Below are 21,446 nucleotides of genomic sequence, written 5' to 3' on the forward strand. Positions count from 1 at the left end.
CTCCGCGAGACGCCCTGCTCGCGCGGTTGGCGAGTCCGGGGTTGGCAACGCACAGCGGGTGGGACCGGGCCTCCTATCTATGGTTCCTGGCGGACTAGCGTCAAGTGGCGGCGGGTGCGCTTTGGGATTATCATCACATATGGCTACAACAGTGCCATATGTCGAGGTGGATGGAGAGAACGCTGAGGCGGGGACTTGTGTTGCAGACCCTATTGTCAGGGTCAGCAGTAGTGACAGCTCTGGCTGACAAGATCCAATCTCTGTTGGCGAAGCAAGCCATCGTCGTGGTCCCAAAGGAGGATGCGATGCGTGGCGTTTACTCCCGGTATTTTCTAGTGCCCAAGAAATCGGGAGGTGTCAGACCTATTCTGGATCTGTCTGCGTTCAATCGGCTGATTGTGGCGAGGCGGTTCAGGATGTTGACCGTCAAACACCTGATAGGCGCTGTCAGAGTGGGAGACTGGTTCACCTCCATAGACCTGAAGGATGCGTACTTTCACATCCCGATCTTCCCTCCTCACAGGAAATTCCTTCGCTTCCTTTTTCAGAGTGTAGCGTACAAATACCAGAGGCTGCCATTCGGCTACTCTCTGGCCCCTCGCACATTCACCAAGTGCGTGGAGACCGCGCTGGAGCCTCTACGTCGTCAGGGGATACAAGTTATTTTCTATCTCGACGACATTCTGCTCCTCAGCCGGTCGGAGGAGGTTGCCAGGTCTCATACCAGGCTGGTGTTGGAATTCCTCACCAGTCTAGGTTTAGCTGTGAACTGGAAGAAGAGTACTCCTCTTCCCAGTCAACAGGTGGAGTCCTTGGGCTTGGTTCTAAGCTCAATGCCCATGAGGGCAACCCTCTCAGAGTGACGGCGAGAGGATATTCTCGGCGCGCTCAGGGGGTTCCGTCCTGGCAGGACGGTTACGGCGCTGTCCGTGATGCGCCTGCTCGGTATGATGGCATCTGCTCACTATGTGGTCCCTCTTGGCCTCCTCTTCATGAGGAGGATACAGAGGTGGTTTTCCCGTATGAAAATAGACCTGGTGAGAGGCAAGTGGAAGCGACTGAAGGTTCCCGTGTCAGTACTGGGGGATCTCGACCACTGGGGGAGGACTGGTACCCTCACCAGCGGGATCTCCATGGGCAGCAGGCTATCACACGTCACGGTCTTCACCGACACCTCCCTCACGGGATGGGGGGGACCTGTCGGACCAACGCAGTAGGGGGCAGCTGGACGTACCATGCTGCCGGTCTGCACTGCATATCAATGTGTTGGAATTGAAGGCGGTCCTTCTGGTCCTCAAGCAGTTCGGCCACCTGGTGGTGGGCGAGCACGTGTTGGTCAGGACGGACAACACGACGACAGCATCGTATATCAACAGACAGGGAGGAGTACGCTCCATCCGTCTGCACCGGGCGGCGGTCGAGCTCTGGCTATGGGCATCTCTCAATCTGCGCAGCCTGAGGGCGCTCCACATCCCTGGCGCGTCTATATTAAAGCCAGCCCAAGAGTGCTTCCGCATTCGCCTGATTGGCCCCGGTAACGCAATGCAATGCGCATTTTCTTTTTTGCCACTCACTCCCGGAAATGGAATACATATTATCCAAACGAGGACCAGATTCACTCATAACGCCATAACGTTATTTCACGAGCCCAGCTGTCAGAAACTGTACATTGTAACGTTAACACAGCCCAGCTGTCAACTGTACTTTGTAACGTTATGTTATTTCAGGTATTCATAACGTTATTTCGCGCGACTGTACATTGTAACGTTAACACAGCCCAGCTGTCAACTGTACTTTGTAACGTTATGTTATTTCAGGTATTCATAACGTTATTTCGTGCGACTGTACATTGTAACGTTAACACAGCCCAGCTGTCAACTGTACTGAGAAAATGCGCATTGCATTGCGTTACCGGGGCCAATCAGGCGAATGCGGAGGCACTCTTGGGCTGGCTTTAATATAGACGCATCCCTGGCAAGGAGAATGTGGGCGCAGATGTGATGTCGCGGGGCGGTCCTCATCCCGACGAGTGGGGACTACGTCCAGACATAGTCAGACAGGTCTGGGACCGCTTCGGGGAGGCCACGGTGGATCTGTTTGCGAGCAGACAGTCCCACCAGTGCCCCTTGTGGTTCTCGGTCAGTCTGTACGCGTTCCCCCCCATACACCTGATAGCTCAGCTGTTGGAACGGGTACGTCGGGAGTGCAGGACTTTGATCCTGATCGCGCCGGACCGGGGCATGGCTGTGTGGTTCCAGGTCCTGATCCAGCTCTTGGTAGCCCCGCTGTGGCCTGTTCCATGGTCGCCGCGGGCCCTCTCTCAGGCACACGGATCGCATTGAAGGTTTTGCTGCTGAGAGGGTGAGGCTGGAGGGGATGGGTCTTAACTCTACTGTGGTCGACACCATCCGGAACGCGCGCGCTCCGTCCACTATCGCGGTTTACGTGGGTGTGCTTTTCCAGAGTGGTGTAAGGTTGGGGGCCTGGATCCGGTGTCCTGCTTCCTGGACACTGTTCTTTCCTTCCTCCAGTCTATCCGCCGCAGCTATATCCTCTTGTCATGTGGGTTTTGGGGGCAGTACGATGTTCAGCCACCCTCTTGTGAAACGTTTCCTGCTTGGCGCTCGGTGTCTCAAGTCTGTGGAACGTTCTCTGTCTCCGAGTTGGGACCTCCAACTGGTCCTGGGCCGGTTGTCGGAGGCCCCGTTTGAGCCTCTTGAGCAAGCGCCATTGGAGCAGCTGTCTTTTAAGACTGCGTTCCTTTTGGCCATCACCTCCGCTAAGTGCGTGGGTGAGCTGTGTGCTCTCTCGGTGCGGCCTGAGTGTCTGTCTATTCGGGCCAATATCGGTGCGATTCTGAGGCCTAATCCAGTCTTCGTGCCAAAGAATATCCGGAGCTCTTTTCGCTCCAGGGATATTGTGGTTCAGGCATTTCATCCGCCTCCTCATGCTAGTGAGTTGGAGGCGGGCCTTCACCTGTCATGTCCTGTCCGTGCACTGGGGGTTTACCTCAGTCGGACGCAGGATCTCAGGGCTTCCGATCAACTGTTTGTTTGTTTGTTTGTTACGGTGGCCCTCGTGCGGGTGAAGCGCTGTCCAAGCAGCGCCTGTCACATTGGTTGTGCGAGGGCATTGCCCTTTGCTACACATTGGCTGGACAGGTCCCCCCCCGGGGGCGTCAGGGCGCTCTCGACTCGTGGAGTGGCGGCCTCTGCCGCCCTGTTAGGGGGGGCCTCGGTCGAGGACATCTGTGCTGTGGCCTCCTGGTCCTCCCCGGGTGCCTTCGTTAAGTTTTACCTCGTGGACATGACTGGGGGTTCTGTCTCCCAGGCGGTTCTGAGGTCTGGGACCTCTCCTGCGTCCCACCATTTGGTGGGCTAACAGGGGTGTGTGGGTGTGTGCCACGGGGTGCTGTGTCACACGTGGTCCCGCCTGTGCTGTGCGTTTTCAGGGGTGTCTGGTTCCCCCTTTTTTTCGCACTTTGGTGGAGTTGACTGCCTCCCCCCCCGTTAGGACGGGTGGGTGGACGGGACTCCCCTCCTCCTCTCCTTTGTTCCCCGCCGTGGGCTGTCGCCACTCTTCCCTCCTCTTAACCGTTTCATTGCTGAAGGTCAATCGATGTCTAATGTGGGGGGTTTTGCTGAGGCTTATTTACCCTTTATACGGGTGGATGGGCTGACGACAGGGCGCAAGGCAGGTGTGCCGTGGCTAGAGAACCAGGTAGCATCAGTCATTTGCCCTGGCATGGTTGAATGGTGTCTCACCCGGAAGCCGACGCCAGTGGGCGAGTCGGCCCGGCAGGTGGCTGTATGGGCTGATGAAGTTTATACCGCCGCAGGACGTAATTTAGCGGCGACCAGTATCATTGCTCAGTTGGCTGCTTTTCTGTCCACAATGGTGTCGGGTAGTGGGGCCTTAGGGCCAGCCGACGTCGAAAACATTGCACGCGTTTTTGAGGTTATACAGCTTTTAACCCAGTCGCAAGCTATAACCGCAGGGAGGACTAGGATGCTGTCAACGCTTGTTCACAGACATCTTTGGTTGGAGCAGTCTTCCTTTGAGGAGGAGAAAAGGCTTCTCCTCCTCAGGGCTCTCCTCTCCGCAGAGGGACTCTTTGGTCTTTCCGCAGGAGCGCGGGCGGTATTTGACCTAGCGGCCATGTTTCCCTTGCCTGAGGTACCCTGGGCACAAAGACAACAGGTGATCACAAGGCCGACATCCTTGGTGGCCGAGGGATCGGCTACATTAGATGAGCACGCCCTAAAAAAACGTTGCCGTCTAGCTGTGTCTAGCATGCTCTCCGGTCACTCCCCCCCCAACACCAGCGGGATACGGGCTCTGATTTGTCCCCTTTGGCTGCAGGCCGCATGCCTTCAGCGAAGCGCAAGCGGCCCCACGTTTCGCTTCTCATGGGGACAGCGGCTGACACCCAGTTGCTAGCTAGGCCTGGGTCTGCCTGTGAGAATGCTGTGCTGTCAAGCGGCTCCCACGCCACATGTTCTGCGTCTGTGTTTGGTGAGCCTGGTGTTGTGTCTGTCAACGAAGAAGGTTGTCAGCGGGGGAACTCGAGACCCAGGAGGTCGCAGCGTGAGTTCCCCCAGCCCCGCCCTCGCCAGGCCGGGTATCACGTTAGTGCCTCCCACGGCCGGAAGACCGGCGGTGGTCAGTCAGGCATGCGTGGTTTGGGTGGTAGTAATATCACTGCAGGGCTACGGTGTGTAGGAACCTACCTTATCGGGCAGTGTGGGGACCACACGCCTTGCATGTCCAGCTGCAGAGCAGGCTTTCCTCAACAGTACATGCCGGGGAGATGTTTAGTGGGGGAGTTTATGTCACCCAGTGTGATGGCAGCTTCCCCCGTATCAGACCGGCCCTTTCTGTCGGGGTCCCCCCTTGGGTGCGATTGCCTCGTTGGTAGTGTCAGGGTGCGATATCCCGGCTCCGCGAGACGCCCTGCTCGCGCGGTTGGCGAGTCCGGGGTTGGCAACGCACAGCGGGTGGGACCGGGCCTCCTATCTATGGTTCCTGGCGGACTAGCGTCAAGTGGCGGCGGGTGCGCTTTGGGATTATCATCACATATGGCTACAACAGTGCCATATGTCGAGGTGGATGGAGAGAACGCTGAGGCGGGGACTTGTGTTGCAGACCCTATTGTCAGGGTCAGCAGTAGTGACAGCTCTGGCTGACGAGATCCAATCTCTGTTGGCGAAGCAAGCCATCGTCGTGGTCCCAAAGGAGGATGCGATGCGTGGCGTTTACTCCCGGTATTTTCTAGTGCCCAAGAAATCGGGAGGTGTCAGACCTATTCTGGATCTGTCTGCGTTCAATCGGCTGATTGTGGCGAGGCGGTTCAGGATGTTGACCGTCAAACACCTGATAGGCGCTGTCAGAGTGGGAGACTGGTTCACCTCCATAGACCTGAAGGATGCGTACTTTCACATCCCGATCTTCCCTCCTCACAGGAAATTCCTTCGCTTCCTTTTTCAGAGTGTAGCGTACAAATACCAGAGGCTGCCATTCGGCTACTCTCTGGCCCCTCGCACATTCACCAAGTGCGTGGAGACCGCGCTGGAGCCTCTACGTCGTCAGGGGATGGTCTCATACCAGGCTGGTGTTGGAATTCCTCACCAGTCTAGGTTTAGCTGTGAACTGGAAGAAGAGTACTCCTCTTCCCAGTCAACAGGTGGAGTCCTTGGGCTTGGTTCTAAGCTCAATGCCCATGAGGGCAACCCTCTCAGAGTGACGGCGAGAGGATATTCTCGGCGCGCTCAGGGGGTTCCGTCCTGGCAGGACGGTTACGGCGCTGTCCGTGATGCGCCTGCTCGGTATGATGGCATCTGCTCACTATGTGGTCCCTCTTGGCCTCCTCTTCATGAGGAGGATACAGAGGTGGTTTTCCCGTATGAAAATAGACCTGGTGAGAGGCAAGTGGAAGCGACTGAAGGTTCCCGTGTCAGTACTGGGGGATCTCGACCACTGGGGGAGGACTGGTACCCTCACCAGCGGGATCTCCATGGGCAGCAGGCTATCACACGTCACGGTCTTCACCGACACCTCCCTCACGGGATGGGGGGGACCTGTCGGACCAACGCAGTAGGGGGCAGCTGGACGTACCATGCTGCCGGTCTGCACTGCATATCAATGTGTTGGAATTGAAGGCGGTCCTTCTGGTCCTCAAGCAGTTCGGCCACCTGGTGGTGGGCGAGCACGTGTTGGTCAGGACGGACAACACGACGACAGCATCGTATATCAACAGACAGGGAGGAGTACGCTCCATCCGTCTGCACCGGGCGGCGGTCGAGCTCTGGCTATGGGCATCTCTCAATCTGCGCAGCCTGAGGGCGCTCCACATCCCTGGCGCGTCTATATTAAAGCCAGCCCAAGAGTGCTTCCGCATTCGCCTGATTGGCCCCGGTAACGCAATGCAATGCGCATTTTCTTTTTTGCCACTCACTCCCGGAAATGGAATACATATTATCCAAACGAGGACCAGATTCACTCATAACGCCATAACGTTATTTCACGAGCCCAGCTGTCAGAAACTGTACATTGTAACGTTAACACAGCCCAGCTGTCAACTGTACTTTGTAACGTTATGTTATTTCAGGTATTCATAACGTTATTTCGCGCGACTGTACATTGTAACGTTAACACAGCCCAGCTGTCAACTGTACTTTGTAACGTTATGTTATTTCAGGTATTCATAACGTTATTTCGTGCGACTGTACATTGTAACGTTAACACAGCCCAGCTGTCAACTGTACTGAGAAAATGCGCATTGCATTGCGTTACCGGGGCCAATCAGGCGAATGCGGAGGCACTCTTGGGCTGGCTTTAATATAGACGCATCCCTGGCAAGGAGAATGTGGGCGCAGATGTGATGTCGCGGGGCGGTCCTCATCCCGACGAGTGGGGACTACGTCCAGACATAGTCAGACAGGTCTGGGACCGCTTCGGGGAGGCCACGGTGGATCTGTTTGCGAGCAGACAGTCCCACCAGTGCCCCTTGTGGTTCTCGGTCAGTCTGTACGCGTTCCCCCCCATACACCTGATAGCTCAGCTGTTGGAACGGGTACGTCGGGAGTGCAGGACTTTGATCCTGATCGCGCCGGACCGGGGCATGGCTGTGTGGTTCCAGGTCCTGATCCAGCTCTTGGTAGCCCCGCTGTGGCCTGTTCCATGGTCGCCGCGGGCCCTCTCTCAGGCACACGGATCGCATTGAAGGTTTTGCTGCTGAGAGGGTGAGGCTGGAGGGGATGGGTCTTAACTCTACTGTGGTCGACACCATCCGGAACGCGCGCGCTCCGTCCACTATCGCGGTTTACGTGGGTGTGCTTTTCCAGAGTGGTGTAAGGTTGGGGGCCTGGATCCGGTGTCCTGCTTCCTGGACACTGTTCTTTCCTTCCTCCAGTCTATCCGCCGCAGCTATATCCTCTTGTCATGTGGGTTTTGGGGGCAGTACGATGTTCAGCCACCCTCTTGTGAAACGTTTCCTGCTTGGCGCTCGGTGTCTCAAGTCTGTGGAATGTTCTCTGTCTCCGAGTTGGGACCTCCAACTGGTCCTGGGCCGGTTGTCGGAGGCCCCGTTTGAGCCTCTTGAGCAAGCGCCATTAGAGCAGCTGTCTTTTAAGACTGCGTTCCTTTTGGCCATCACCTCCGCTAAGTGCGTGGGTGAGCTGTGTGCTCTCTCGGTGCGGCCTGAGTGTCTGTCTATTCGGGCCAATATCGGTGCGATTCTGAGGCCTAATCCAGTCTTCGTGCCAAAGAATATCCGGAGCTCTTTTCGCTCCAGGGATATTGTGGTTCAGGCATTTCATCCGCCTCCTCATGCTAGTGAGTTGGAGGCGGGCCTTCACCTGTCATGTCCTGTCCGTGCACTGGGGGTTTACCTCAGTCGGACGCAGGATCTCAGGGCTTCCGATCAACTGTTTGTTTGTTTGTTTGTTACGGTGGCCCTCGTGCGGGTGAAGCGCTGTCCAAGCAGCGCCTGTCACATTGGTTGTGCGAGGGCATTGCCCTTTGCTACACATTGGCTGGACAGGTCCCCCCCCGGGGGCGTCAGGGCGCTCTCGACTCGTGGAGTGGCGGCCTCTGCCGCCCTGTTAGGGGGGGCCTCGGTCGAGGACATCTGTGCTGTGGCCTCCTGGTCCTCCCCGGGTGCCTTCGTTAAGTTTTACCTCGTGGACATGACTGGGGATTCTGTCTCCCAGGCGGTTCTGAGGTCTGGGACCTCTCCTGCGTCCCACCATTTGGTGGGCTAACAGGGGTGTGTGGGTGTGTGCCACGGGGTGCTGTGTCACACGTGGTCCCGCCTGTGCTGTGCGTTTTCAGGGGTGTCTGGTTCCCCCTTTTTTTCGCACTTTGGTGGAGTTGACTGCCTCCCCCCCCGTTAGGACGGGTGGGTGGACGGGACTCCCCTCCTCCCTGGCTGGGGCTTACGGGCCCTTAGGGGGTACACTTGTCGGGCCACGTGTCTGCTCTGCCCCATATCTCATAATGGCGAAGAGCGAGACGCGATTGCCAGTATGATAATATACTCTCGCTCTTAGCGCCCTGAGGTCCCTTGGATGGGTTTTCCGTGTTGGAAATCTTTCGGAGGAAGGTGGAATGTGACCATGTCCGGCGTCATATAGTGGGACGCAGTGGCGTGGCCTGGTCACCTGCATGTGAGTGTATTTGTTTGTTTCGTGAGCACATTATGTGCTAGGAGATAAGAGTTATCGCATAATGGCGAAGAGCGAGACGCTCAGCCAGTATTCATATAACTAGGTTATAGGATAACCTTTCGTTACAACCACAACCAGGACCTACAGGTTAGTTACAACCAGGACCTACGGGTTAGTTACAACCACAACCAGGACCTACAGGTTAGTTACAACCAGGACCTACGGGTTAGTTACAACCACAACCAGGACCTACAGGTTAGTTACAACCACAACCAGGACCTACAGGTTAGTTACAACCAGGACCTACGGGTTAGTTACAACCAGGACCTACAGGTTAGTTACAACCACAACCAGGACCTACAGGTTAGTTACAACCAGGACCTACAGTTTAAAACCACAACCAGGACCTACAGTTTAAAACCACAACCAGGACCTACAGGTTAAAACCACAACCAGGACCTACAGTTTAAAACCACAACCAGGACCTACAGGTTAAAACCACAACCAGGACCTACAGTTTAAAACCACAACCAGGACCTACAGGTTAAAACCACAACCAGGACCTACAGGTTAGTTACAACCACAACCACAACCAAGACCTACAGGGCCGTTATAACCACTAGCTAACTAGTCCTACAGGTTAGTTACAGTCACTAGTTAACTAGTCCTACAGGTAATTTAGAATCACTAGTTAACTAGTATTACAGGTCAGTTAACACCACTAGTTAACTAGGCATACAGGTTAGTTACAACCACTAGTTAACTAGTCCTACAACTCAGTTAGAATCACTAGCTAACTAGTCATACAGGTAATTTAGAATCACTAGTGAAAAGCATGCTAATCATCTAGTCAAGCATGTTTAAAGATTGGGCTGATTATTAACATTTAGTTATGTTCAGTTATGTTAGCTCTCCTCTTTGTTGAAGTAGTGTTCAGTTATGTTAGCTCTCCTCTTTGTTGAAGTAGTGTTCAGTTATGTTAGCTCTCCTCTTTGTTGAAGTAGTGTTCAGTTATGTTAGCTCTCCTCTTTGTTGAAGTAGTGTTCAGTTATGTTAGCTCTACTCTTTGTTGAAGTAGTGTTCAGTTATCTTAGCTCTACTCTTTGTTGAAGTATATAACGTGTCTGGCTGTGTGACGTCAACTTGTCACCATGAAATAACCGCACCAGGATAGCTTAGCAAGTAGCTAATCAGACGGGACACCCATGTCTTATTAAAATATTAAATATAAAATCAGGCCTATGACCATGACGGCATTCATTCAATGTACATAATCAATCATTTTCACAGACACTAGCCACATCGTTACTAGAGAACTAGATAAGTTAACGCTGCTGCCGGATGACAGGTGGACAGGAAGTGAAGTGGAGTAGTGTTTAGTTATGTTAGCACTCATCTTTGCTGGTACAGGGTTTTGACTCTGGACATGTGTGTTTTAATTGTGTGGTGCCAGAAGAAAGGATCTTCTCTCATTGTAGCTGCTTTTTTTTTTCAGACGTGGACTGATACTGAATTGTGTAAAGGGATTGGACAGTATAGCCGATGACATAATGATATATAAAATGTTTTATGTAACTATGGCTAGCTAGCTAGCTGGCTAACTGACTGACTCACTGAACAAATGGTTCTTAATGTTTTTCTGCTTGGGAAGCAACAGAGAAATATATCCTCTCACTACCCTTTCTTGTTTCTCTCTAACTCCAGAACTTCCTGCGCCGTCAGAACAATAAAACCAACTATAACTTGGTGTGTGAGACGCTCCAGTTCCTGGACATCATGTGTGGCAGTACGACCGGAGGGCTGGGCCTACTGGGTCTTTACATCAACGAGTCCAACGTCCACCTCATCACTCAGACCCTGGAGACACTCACTGAGTACTGCCAAGGACCATGCCAGGAGAACCAGGTAGACTAACCAAACATAATACTGTCAAGGACCATGCCAGGAGAACCAGGTAGACTAACCAAACATAGTACTGCCAAGGACCATGCCAGGAGAACCAGGTAGACTAACCAAACATAGTACTGCCAAGGACCATGCCAGGAGAACCAGGTAGACTAACCAAACATAGTACTGCCAAGGACCATGCCAGGAGAACCAGGTAGACTAACCAAACATAGTACTGCCAAGGACCATGCCAGGAGAACCAGGTAGACTAACCAAACATAGTACTGCCAAGGACCATGCCAGGAGAACCAGGTAGACTAACCAAACATAGTACTGCCAAGGACCATGCCAGGAGAACCAGGTAGACTAACCAAACATAGTACTGCCAAGGACCATGCCAGGAGAACCAGGTAGACTAACCAAACATAGTACTGTCAGGACCATGCCAGGAGAACCAGGTAGACTAACCAAACATAGTACTGTCAAGGACCATGCCAGGAGAACCAGGTAGACTAACCAAACATAGTACTGCCAAGGACCATGCCAGGAGAACCAGGTAGACTAACCAAACATAGTACTGTCAGGGACCATGCCAGGAGAACCAGGTAGACTAACCAAACATAGTACTGTCAGGACCATGCCAGGAGAACCAGGTACCAGGTACCAAGGACTATTGATGTGGAGGGATCATAAATTGATCGATAACAACTGTGTGTATTTGTGTGTGTGTGTGTGTGCATGTGTGTGTGTGTGTGCGTGGGTGTGCTCGTGTGTGCGCGCGCGTGTGTGTGTGTTCCAGACGTGCATCGTGACCCATGAGTCCAATGGTATTGACATCATCACAGCTCTGATCCTCAATGACATCAGCCCTCTGTGTCGCTACAGCATGGAGATGGTACTACAGCTAAAGGTATTAAATAAACAAGCCCATATACTTTAATACACTATACTACACTATACTATACTATAATACTATACTATACTATAATAATATACTATACTATACTATAATACTATACTATAATACTATACTATAATACTCAAGGTTCAAGGTTCTTTATTATTTGACATGCAAAAATACAGAATACTTTCACATGGAATGCTTTTTTCTGTTATGTGTCCTATGAGGATCATAGAACGCTTGGATCATACACATACAGCTCATTACAGTAATATTCCACAATTATTACAGTTTAGATAGTAATAATGGTACAGAGCATAAAAACACCTACATGCGCTTTGATGACGCATGTAGGGCTAGCCTTGAGACAAACATATCCATATTCACCACCGCAAACAGACTGGCAGCCGGCCTAGGCGGCGCCATTTACGGGAGGAGGGGGGGTGGGATGGGGTTGTTACAGGGTTGAAGGGGGGTGGGAGCAGGGACCGAAACTAAAGCCCGCCGCCCGCCAGGGGCGGTCTGTTTTTACCTTTGGCGCATGACACTTAGAGGGCTGCCCGCCGTGTGGCGTGTAGACGTGTAGTTCATAAGCAGGCCCCTAAAAATATTTGTATGCGAACGGTAAAAATCAATTACGCGCACGCTGTGCGAATACAGATTATAGCCTCTCTCGTCTTTTTTTTCCTCCGCTGCGAGATCGTTAAAAAACTACAAGTCCCACATTGCACTCAAGCCAACGGTCCAATCACAGTAGAGTGAAGTGACTGGTTTCATGGGAAATAAAGCAAATGACCAATCGGAAGCTCTCATTTTTCTTGTTTACTTCCTGAAACTCCGCGATCAGGGCTCTCGTTTTCCGAGACACCAACTTATTATAGTCTCTCTTACCAATAGCAATAGATTTTAGAACACCTAGATTTATCGATAGCAATAGTAATATAACGTTAATGCAACAAAACGAATGCCTTGCTTTGTTAATCATAACGTTGATGCAGTAGCGTATGTCGGTGTGTTGGCTGTAACGGACATGACAATAACATAACGTGTACACATTAAAATTGCGATAATCTATTCTAACATTTTCAAATCGATGCAGTTGAATTTCCCCCTTAGGATCGATGCATTGTTACACCCCTACACCAAAGTCACTGGCCCACTGTGTATCTGTGTGTATAATAACTTGGCTAGCGTTATCAACAGCAGAGATGGGCAATGGGTCCAGCTGCAGCACCGGAGTGCAAGCGATGTGATGTAATTGGCAGACTCGACTGTCAATCAATGGTCTACCTGACACGCAAACTCAAACAATGTTTCTGTACTGGAGGTGTGATTGATTGATTGATTGAAAACTTTATTAACAGATTGCAGAATGGGTACAATACAGTACAGCTCAATACACACAATTGTTAAGGGGATGCAGACCAGAGAAAGACTTTCGTCTTGTTTACATCAGGGTCCCCCATTTCAATTAATCAGGAAAGTGTACAGTAGGAAAGTGTACAGTATTTCAATAGGCAACCCTGAAAGGATTATTTTTCTAGAAGAGCAACACAGCCAAAACAGACAGTGGAGCTGTTTGCAGATAGCAAGCATTTTGACTTATTGCGTGGTGGCGATGTCTCGCAGATAATATAACTACAAGTATGATTATATAATATATATTTTATTTAAAAAAAAATTGTATATATAAAATATATATTGGCAGGTAAGAAATATGCTTGGCGGGTAGACTCTTCCCATCTACCCGCCACTGGCCGGTGAGTCAAAAAGTTAATTTCGCTCCCTGGGTGGGAGTGATCCCTCACCCGAGGCAGCCGTCATGCAGCGCCAGAGGATGGGACCGGGGGGGGGGGGGGGGGGGGAGTGCACGAGCCAGTTCTGGTGGGGGAGGTGAGGTGTTGGGTAAAGGAACGCCGTGTCTCCTGTTCTCCTATACTATAATATACTATACTATTAGGGATGTCCGATATTATCGGCCGATATTGGCATTCAAATGTGATATCGGAAAATATCTGTATCGTTTTTTTTTTTACATTTCTATAACCTTTATTTACCCAGGCAAGCAAGTAAGAACAAATTCTGATTTTATTTATTGTCAAAAGTATGCATAATGTTGTGTTAATTCCACAACAAGAGATATGTAATGGTAATTACCTGAAATTATTCCAATTTGGGGGGGGGGGGGGGGGGGGGACCCTGCATATATCGGTATCGGTTGATCTTGGTATCGGAAATTAAGAGTTGGACAATATCGGTATATCGGTATCCGTAAAAAAGCCAATATCGAGCATCCCTATATACTATACTATAATACTATACTATAATACTATACTATACTATAATACTATACTATTATACTATAATACTATACTATACTATAATACTATACTATACTCTAATACTATAATACTATACTATAATACTATACTATAATATACTATACTATAATACTATACAATACTATAATACTATACTATACTATAATACTATACTATAATATACTATACTATAATACTATACTATAATACTATACTATAATACTATACTATAATACTATAATACTATATAATACTATACTATACTACAATACTATACTATAATACTATACTATAATACTATACTCTACCTATAGTATACTACATTATACAATGCTTACACTGCACTGTTGCACTCTGTGTTCGTCAGGACAACGCCTCCAAGCTGCTATTGGCTCTGATGGAGAGTCGTCATGATAGTGAGAATGCAGAGAGAATCCTGTTGAACCTCCGTCCTAGAGAACTGGTATCTATCTATCTATCTATCTATCTATCTATCTATCTATCTATCTATCTATCTATCTATCTATCTATCTATCTATCTATCTATCTATCTATCTATCTATCTATCTATCTATCTATCTACCTACCTACCTACCTACCTACCTACCTACCTACCTACCTACCTACCTACCTACCTACCTATCTATCTATCTATCTATCTATCTATCTATCTATCTATCTATCTATCTATCTATCTATCTATCTATCTATCTATCTCTCTCTCTCTATTCGTCCCTCCCTCCATCCATCATTCTCTCATTCTTTCTCTCCTGTGTCTGTGTGTATGTGTACGTGTGTGTGTGTGTGCGCAGGTGGAGGTGATAAAGAAGGCCTACCAGCAGGAGGCTGAGTGTGACGGGGGGGAGGTGTCTCCCAGGGAGGTGGGACATAACATCTACATCCTGGCACTTCAGGTAGAAACGGTGCTCTACCATTGGCTCAACGATAGAGGCCTTTCACAGAACGTTTGTAATGCCTAATTTGTCCTTCATCTTGGAAGAAACAAGGGTTGCTATGTGTTGATAATATGAGAAATATATCAACAATTACATTTGATTAGATTAGTACAGTACAGTATACATAAAGTGCAATAGTAATATACAATGTACAGGTGATTAAACTGGGTATAACATAACATATACATGAGTACTACTGAGTGATAGTGCTAATCAGATGTATGTACAGTACAGAGTTGTAGTATTAATAATAATATGTACAGTGATACAAGTATAAACTACAGGAGTGCACATGGCAGTAAGTCATACTGGCCAGCAGCGTAACTAGTAAGAGTAGGTAAGGGATATGTACAAATATATACAGGTATGTAAAAAGGATTATATGCAGGTATGTACAGACAAATGTGTGTGTATATATAGATATATATATATATATATATATATATAGATAGATAGATAGATAGATAGATAGATAGATAGATAGATAGATAGATAGATAGATAGATAGATAGATAGATAGATAGATAGATAGATAGATAGATAGATAGATACAGCATTATTGTACATGCTATCATACAGAGTTTATTGTTGTTTATTGTTTAAAAGGATCCCCATTAGCTGTCACCTAAGTGGCGAGCTAGTCTTCCAGGGCCCTGTTTCTTGTACCTGGATAACTGAGTTAGCCGGATAACTTTAGCTGGATAACTGGGTTAGCCGGACTTTCCGATTTCATGTACCTGGATTTTCCAAATCACCATGACAACATATCCAAAAGTTTGAGCCTGGTCGAAAGCAGAGTTCAAGTTCAAGTTAGCCTGAACTATCGCCACGCCCCCGCAAAGAAGTGACAGCCCGTTTCCTGAAACTATTCCCACAGTCTACGATCTGCATTATACCATTCTGAATTACGTTTTTGTGCTCCATTCTTCCAGAGGGGGCTTTTGAAATGTAAAATAGACCCAAAATGCTGATATTAAATTCACTTTGTCCTAAATAATGCACGTTATATATACCGTGGCGACGGTGGCGCTCGCTCGTGCGATGTACACATGATGTGGTTATTTTAATTGTAACTGGGATTAAGATGTCTGATGAGATGCGCTGTTTGACGGATTTGAGAAATTGAACGAGCCGTTGACGTCACATTAATGAATGAGGATAAAGAGATAAACTTCATTCAAAACAAAGGATATTCTAAACACGGGTCTCTCGTTCATTAATGTATAAACAATGAATTTATCCCATCTGGCCCAGTGGCCCAGCGGTAGTGCTCAAGTTTGCCAATCCAGCGACCGGGGTTCAAATCCCGGTGTTTCCAATATGATTTTTTTGAATATAATATTAATGATTATACGCCAAAGTAGCCTGGTTTTAAGTTAAAATATTATAAATCTACATGCATTGAGGATGTCATTCTTTATATAGCTCTCAACGTGCACCAAATTGAATTATTCCTATATTGCAAAAAGAAGGAAAAGACTAGGGTCTTGAACCCCGGTCGTCCGTGTGAAAGTCAAAAGAAGAACCCGTTACACCACAGAGAAGATAAGTAAAAGATTGACTATACATCAATCAATGGGTAAGAGAGCCGTATCGTAATTCTGTATAACAGTTAACTAATAATTTTCGCTAGCAAGATCTCATTTGATTATTCAATCCAGCAGGCAAGTTTAAAGAAATATAATCTGATTGATTGAGGTAATGAGGGACTTAGAATTAGCCTATAGATAACGCATTTAACTTGTCGGCGAGGCGATTGAGCCGTATTGCAATCTGTCAATAAAGTCTTAAATCAATTAATCAATCAATGCCGTTGAGAATCAGGATCTCTGCCATCGATACGTGCTGGCTTTTCACCTAAAACGGCTGCGCGCATTTAGCCTGACTCGCAAGTCTGGCTTGAGTTAACGAGACTGAATCCACCTTTGTGAAACAGGAAAATCCCGGCTTCGAACATCGGGTTAACTGAAGCTGGATAATGGACATCTTGATCGACTTAGTTGAACCACGTACATGAAACAGGGCCCTGGGGTCCACACAGAAAGACAACACAAAACACAGAACATAACAACATGAGATACATATGACAATCACAATTAACAATGATAATCTACATTGTAGACATCATTATCAACATCAGAATATTTTGCTCACATATTTAAGTAGTGCATTCTCAGGTGGTATTTGAAAGACACTTTACTATTCAATTTACTTATGTTCAGTGGGCAGTTATTCCAATGAGTGATGGCACGATAAACAACAGTCCTCTTTAAAGCATTTGATTTTGGACGTGGTAACATAATCTGTCCATCATCAGCTGACCTAGTAAAATAAGAATGAACAGGTAACAGGTATATGCAGGTGTATTGTATAATATAATAATGAAGGTGTCTTACTACTAGCTCTTGTAAACAAGTCACAGGAGAACAGTAATGCTTCTCAAGTGTTTTACCTGCTCTACTGCTGCACAGAAACGAGGCGTTTTCTTTCAAAGGTTCAGTCCAGGCAGCCATATTGGAAGACAAGACAACTACACAAACAGTCTGTGCAATTTAGCTGTTGTGAAGGAGTGGTTGTTTATATGTTATTCTGTTTGCTTGTTTGTTTGTTTGTCCAGCTGGCCAGACACAACAAGAATCTGCTGCACCTCCTCAAGCCTCCTAAGAGGTGCAAGGAGGAGGGGGAGGAGGGCATCTCCTCTATGGTACCTCCCTCCAATACTTTTACTCAGTTATATTTCTATTCAATATTAATCTACTTTATTTAAAGTGCTATAGATAAAAATGTTTATGTAGAGTAATAATACATCCACAGCTTTTAGAAAGGTGCAGAATAAAAGTATTGTTTTTTTATTGATCCATTCATCTATAATTTTAAATGTATTTGCGGGTCCAAATGTAATGTTGTTTACATGTTGCAGGTATGTAAACCCCTCCCTACTTCCCATTTCCCCACGTGGAACTGCAGAAGGATAATCATACTCTCTTTGATTTTCTCTCTCCCTCTAGTTGAATCTGAATAATCGGCCTCTGTCTCAGATGTTGAAGTCGTCAGTTCCAGCTGCTGTGGTAGAACAAGACCCACTGGAATACTACGACCAAAAGACTGCTCAGATAGAGGTAATACTACTAGGACTACAACCCAAAGTCTATTCAGATAGAGGTAATACCAATGTTACACCCCCAAGTTGTTGTCACTCAGTGGAAGGGCGCAACATAAGGCAACAGACATGATGGGTGAGGGTGTAGCGCAGTGGTCGGCAATAGGCGGCCCGCGGGCCGAAATTGGCCCGCCAGCAATAATATCTGGCCTGTCAGATTATTTTGAAAGAATTATTTTTATTTAAAAAAGGTTTATATATATCAGACCAACTAGGCTAGGCTATATGTTAGCTATAATGTCCAATGTCCTGTCTCTCTATCTCTCCTCCTTCATCTCTCTCCCTCTCTCACTCTTTTTCTGTTTCTCTATTTTCTCCCCTACTCTCTCTTTCGCTCTCTCTATCTCTCTCTCTTTCTCTATCTCTCTTTCTCTATCAGATAGTACGTGAAGATCGTAGTATGGAACAGATTGTGTTTCCTGTCCATCCCATCTGTGAGTTCCTGACAGAGGAGTCAAAGTTCCGCGTCTTCAACACCACCGAGCAAGACGAGCAGGGGTCAAAGGTCACACACTTCTTTGACCAGACCTCGTTCCTCCACGGAGAGATGGAGTGGCAGAAGAAACTACGGAGTGAGAGAAACAGAGATACACTTTATGATACACACATACACACACACACATACACACACACACACAGTCATACACTATGTGTCTGAAACCTCCCGCAGTACGGAGGTTCAGTATGTAAACCCTGCAGTACAGTCTTTTCAGCATGGAGGTTGAAGGCATTACTTCACTGACCTACAGCCAAAATAATTATGGAAGCAGCCAATTTAAACCCCCATGCTGACAATACGCCTTTCAAGTGTAGTAGATTAACTGTTTACTATTGTCTGTTCATCACAAGTGATGTACCACCCAACCAAGATAGATGCTGCATACTGCTACTGTTGACGCTAATAACATGCAATGTGATTTTTATTATTATTATCATGACACAGGGTGGGACACAAATGTAACTTGCCTACTGCACAGTAGGAGCTGCTGTTTGACCTACTGGGTGTGGGTAGTAGGGTTAGTAGCTTGTGTCTGATTGTGTAGGTACTGGGGGTAGTAGGGTTAGTAGCTTGTGTCTGATTGTGTATGTAGTAGGTACTGATGTTAGTAGGGTTAGTAGCTTCTGTCTGATTGTGTGGTATTGAGGGAATCCTGACACAGCATTTGTGTGAACACTGACTCAATGGATTAGCAATTATGGTAGATATACACAGAAATAGTCTACTGATACAGCTACTGTACACCATTGCAATCAGGAGACCCCAAGGGCCTCATTCCTCTAAATTGTCTTTTAACATTAATATAATAATATAAACATTATGTCGTTTAACACTACATTTAAACCACAGACACATAAGTACACTTTTCTTTACATTATTTGGATCCACATTATTGGATCCATATATTGATAATATTGATAGTAAATGATGCTGTGTTAATATTGTGTGTATTGTGTAGGCATACCGGTGCTGTTTTGGTTCTCTAGAAGGATGACTCTGTGGGGTTCCATCTCCTTCAACCTGGCTGTCTTCATCAACCTCATCATCGCCTTCTTCTACCCATATGCCTCTGGACAAGGTATTTATACTACTATTACTACTACCACTACTACTATTACTACTACTACTACTAGTATTAATACTACTACTACTACTACTACAGTACTACTACTACTACTACTATTTATCATACTCCTAAATTATCATACTCCTCTCTTCTCCTTGTCCCCCTCCTCCTCTCCTCTACTTTCCTCCTCTCCTCAACCTCATCCACTCTCCTGTCCTCTCCTCTCCTCTCTCTAGGAGCGATAGATGACTCCATGCTGTTGATGTTGTTCTGGATCATGGCTGGTCTGTCCGTCTTGGGTTTTTTCTCTCAGAGATATGGCCTCAGACCTCTCAGCATGGCTCTCATACTGCGATCCATCTACCACCTGGGCATCGGAAATACACTCATACTGCTGGGAACACTCAATGTAAGAAAAACGACACTAGAACTTCCTGTAATCACTTGACATACTATAATCCATTATAATCGAACATGGCCGCATTGGCCACATTGAAATCCTAATATGTGATAGCGCACCCATCGCCTTTTGTTTAAAAACTCAAAAGTCCCAAATGGAAAGAATAATCAGATTTTACATGATTGTAGTCGAGACTTGGGGCAACATTTGGATGCAGACACCTTGTCTCCTATTTAAGGGGAGTAGCCTTTTGAATGAATAACGCCAACGCCATTTTGACAGGCATTTCTCCAACCAACCAATCATAAATTGACAAACGCCATTGTGTGCGCACAGGGGTTGGCTACAATTTGAGTGGTTCTTTGTTCTACCAATTGAAAGTATAATCCGGGACTTTGGCTTTTTGTGAGGGAAGTGACCAAAAATGTAAGGAGCCAAAACTGCATTCTGAATAGCATTGTGGGTGGAGCTCCTGTTTGATTACATTTCGGCAGAACATTTGACCTTCCTACATTGACACAAAAGAGGTGTGTGTGTGTGTGTGTGTGTGTGTGTGTGTGTGTGTGTGTGTGTGTGTGTGTGTGTGTGTGTGTGTGTGTGTGTGTGTGTGTGTGTGTGTGTGTGTGTGTGTGTGTGTGTGTGTGTGTGTGTGTGTGTGTGTGTGTGTGTGTGTGTGTGTGTGTGTGTGTGTGTGTGTGGTGGTGTGTGTGTGTGTGTGTCTGCAGCTCATCAACAAGGTGGTGTTTGTGGTGAGCTTCGTAGGGAACAATGGGACCTTCATCATGGGGTATAAAGCCATGGTGATGGACGTAGAGTTCCTCTACCACCTGGCCTACGTTCTCACCTCGACCCTGGGGCTCTGTGTCCACGAGCTCTTCTACAGTATACTGGTACAGTATCTATTTACAGTGTCTCTCTCTCTCTCTCTCTCTCTCTCTCTCTCTCTCTCTCTATATATATATATATATATATATATATATATATATATATATATATATATATATATATATATATATATATATATATATATATATATATATATATATATATATATATATATATATATATATATATACATAAATATATACACATAAATATATACACAGTATAGTGTGTGTGTGCGCGCGCGTGTGTGTGTTCTATGGTGGTGGAGCCCAATACAAACTGGAGGCTGTTTCCCTGACATCTGGACCTTTTCTGGAACACCATGATCTTGGTCTTTTTCATGTTGACTGTCAAGGCCCAGAGCTGATCTAGAAGCTGCTGTAGTTCCTCCTTGGAGTTAGACGGCAGCACCCGGTCATCGGCATACATGATACATTTGATCTCTGTGTTGTTGAGGGTGAGGCCAGGAGCTGATGCGTTCTCCAATATGTTTGCCAATTAATTTATATAAATATTAAATAGTGTTGGACCAAGACTGTTGCCTTGCATCACTCCTCGACTTTGGGGGAAGAAATCTGTTATTTTCTTGTAAATTTTGACTGCACATTTATTGTTATCGTTTTAATGACATCATAGGTTTTCCCTCCCACTCCACTTTCTAATAATTTGAATAGAAGGCCCTCATGCCTAATTTAATCAAAGGCC

The 21,446-nt window shown here is 47.2% G+C and overlaps 1 protein-coding gene across 1 annotated transcript in view; it reads left to right on the forward strand.

Annotated features, from left to right (window-relative positions):
- Nucleotides 1-21,446, forward strand: part of LOC311244008 (inositol 1,4,5-trisphosphate-gated calcium channel ITPR3-like) — a 122,329-nt gene that overhangs the window by 85,672 nt on the left and 15,211 nt on the right. The window contains exons 26-35 of the mRNA XM_084333417.1: nt 10,371-10,571; nt 11,353-11,463; nt 14,143-14,238; nt 14,588-14,689; nt 17,349-17,435; nt 17,740-17,850; nt 18,271-18,463; nt 19,349-19,468; nt 19,693-19,865; nt 20,582-20,746. Of these exons, the coding sequence (XP_084189543.1) occupies nt 10,371-10,571; nt 11,353-11,463; nt 14,143-14,238; nt 14,588-14,689; nt 17,349-17,435; nt 17,740-17,850; nt 18,271-18,463; nt 19,349-19,468; nt 19,693-19,865; nt 20,582-20,746 (1,359 nt within the window). The remainder of the gene's footprint in view (nt 1-10,370; nt 10,572-11,352; nt 11,464-14,142; nt 14,239-14,587; nt 14,690-17,348; nt 17,436-17,739; nt 17,851-18,270; nt 18,464-19,348; nt 19,469-19,692; nt 19,866-20,581; nt 20,747-21,446) is intronic.

This window comes from Notolepis coatsorum, assembly GCF_963971535.1.
Source record: "Notolepis coatsorum genome assembly, chromosome: 17".
Classification (NCBI taxonomy): Eukaryota; Metazoa; Chordata; class Actinopteri; order Aulopiformes; family Paralepididae; genus Notolepis; species Notolepis coatsorum.